This window comes from Merops nubicus, unplaced genomic scaffold, assembly GCF_000691845.1.
Source record: "Merops nubicus isolate BGI_N331 unplaced genomic scaffold, ASM69184v1 scaffold23061, whole genome shotgun sequence".
Lineage (NCBI taxonomy): Eukaryota > Metazoa > Chordata > Aves > Coraciiformes > Meropidae > Merops > Merops nubicus.
Window position 1 is genome coordinate 10,102 of NW_008589304.1, and position 2,268 is coordinate 12,369.

The 2,268-nt window shown below is 52.0% G+C and overlaps 1 protein-coding gene across 1 annotated transcript in view; it reads right to left on the reverse strand.

Moving 5' to 3' along the window:
* DPP7 (dipeptidyl-peptidase 7) overlaps positions 1-2,268 on the reverse strand; it is a gene marked incomplete at its 5' end in the record, with an annotated part of 10,457 nt that overhangs the window by 4,820 nt on the left and 3,369 nt on the right. Inside the window, one exon of the mRNA XM_008949572.1 lies at positions 752-887. Within this exon, the coding sequence (XP_008947820.1) occupies positions 752-887 (136 nt within the window). The remainder of the gene's footprint in view (positions 1-751; positions 888-2,268) is intronic.

Sequence of the window (2,268 nt, forward strand, 5' to 3'; positions counted from 1 at the left end):
TTCCTGCTGTTAGATGATTATGTGGTGGCATATTTTGTATTTATAAAATGTGTAAGTTTAAGACAAGATGTCTTTTATTCTCTTACACACTTGAGAGCTTCAAATGCTATTGTGCTTCTTTTCATATGATAGTCTCTTCCTCACACCTCCTTGGTAATGCTGTCCTGCAAGTCTCTGCATGGAAATAAGGTTTTCCTATATGTGAATAAGAGCAAGTTTCATCCATGAGTAGTTCCTGCAAAGCCACTTGTGTCAGCTGGTCCTACAAAGGCAAACCAGACACCACCACCACGCTTCAGTACTTCCAAGTAGCACGTTTCTGTCCTTGTCAACTAATTGTCAGTCAGTTCTAACTAACACCACCCTCAGGGGGGGCCTATGTCCTCAAAAGGTGACAGCCACATCTAAATGTTGGTTTTAAGTGAAGGCAGGACACCTTGCATATTCTTAGTTAGTGAAGATTTCTGAGCTCTTCATTGAAATGCAGCCCTCTCAGGACCCAGGAGCTGCTGTGAGTCATTGGTACTGATACAAAATACAGCATTTTGGGAGAGGATCTGAAGAATAAAATACCCAAGGGGGGCTCAGCCATCACATCTGCAGCTGCTGCTTTTCCTTAGGGGCTCCCATTTAATTGCATCCCTTACCCAGAACTGATGCTGCAAAGACAGGATGCCTGTTTAAACACAAAGGAAAAAAATCCCACCTTCTTAAAAGGCAGAAAATGTTCCCCAAAAGAGATGCTACTCACTGCTGTGACATCTCTGAAGAACTGGGTGGGGTCTCCAAGGCCAGCCACAGACAACAGAGGAGCACTGGCAGCTAATGCCCCATCCACAATGTTTGGGTACTTCATCCTCATGTAGGCACTCAGCATTCCCCCATAGCTGCCACAGGAGGGACAAAAGAGTTATGAGCTTTAACAGACACCTTCTGACCCAGGACCCAAAACTGCAAGAGGAGTGCAGGGATCTACGTTAGGTCATGCAGAGAGAACACCAGAAAGGCAAAAGTCCAGCTGGGGCTCAACCTGGCCACTGTTGTAAAAGATAATAAAAAAAGGATTTTACAAATACATGAACACAAAGAGAGGCAGGGAGAACCTCCACCTCTTACTGGATGCAGGGGAGAAACACTGTCACCAAGGGCAAGGAAAAGGCTGAGGTACCTGATGCCACCTTTGCCTCAGTCTTCAGTAGTCAGAGCAGTTCTCCTCAGGGTATTCTCCCCCCTGGAGGAGCCAGTCAAGGACCTGCTGTGCCTGAAGACTCCCAGGTCTCTGGGGCTGGATGGGATCCACCCGAGGGTGCTGAGGGAGCTGTGGAGGAGCTTGCCAAGCCTCTCTCCAGCCTCTCTCCATCACTTATCATCAGTCCTGGTCAACAGGGAGGTCCTGGTCAACTGGAGACTTGCCAATGTGACATCCATCCACAAGAAGGATCTGGGGGACTCCTGGCCTGGCAGCCTGACCTTGGTCCCAGGGAAGACCATGGAACAGTTACCTCAGGGGCAATCACGTGGCAAGGGCAGGACACCCTGGGACCGGGTTCATGAAGGGCAAGTCCTGTTTAACCAGCCTGATCTCCCTCCACGAGCAGGTGACCTGTCTGGTGGATGAGGGCAAGGTGAGGGTGTTGTCTGCCTGGACTCCAGTGAGGCCTCTGGCACCACCTCCCACAGCACCCTGCTGGAGAAGCTGCTGGCTCATGGCCCAGACAGGTGGGCTCTTGGCTGGGCTAAAAACTGGCTGGCTGGGTGAGCCCAGAGGGTTGTGGGGAATGCAGATAAATCCTGTTGGTGACCAGTCAGGAGTGGTGTCCCCAGGGCTCGTGTCTGGGGCCAGTCCTGTTCAATATCTCTACCAATGACCTGGATGAGGGGATCAAGTTCACTCACAGACAAGCCCAAAGTGAGTGGGAGTGGGAGTGCTGGTCTGCTCGAGGGTCAGGAGGCTCTGCAGAGCAACTGGACAGCCTGAGTCAAAGGGCCAAGGTCATCTGCACGAGGTTCTGAGTGGGAGTGGGAGTGCTGGTCTGCTCGAGGGTCAGGAGGCTCTGCAGAGCAACTGGACAGCCTGAGTCAAAGGGCCAAGGTCATCTGCACGAGGTTCTACAAGGCCAAGAGTCAGGTCCTGCACTTTGGGCACAACAGCCCCAGGCAGTGCTCCAGGATGGGGCAGGAGTGGCTGGAACCTGCCAGGCAGAAAGGGCCCTGGGGGTGCTGGTGGAGAGCTGGCTAAATATGAGCCAGCAGTGTGCCCAGGTGGCC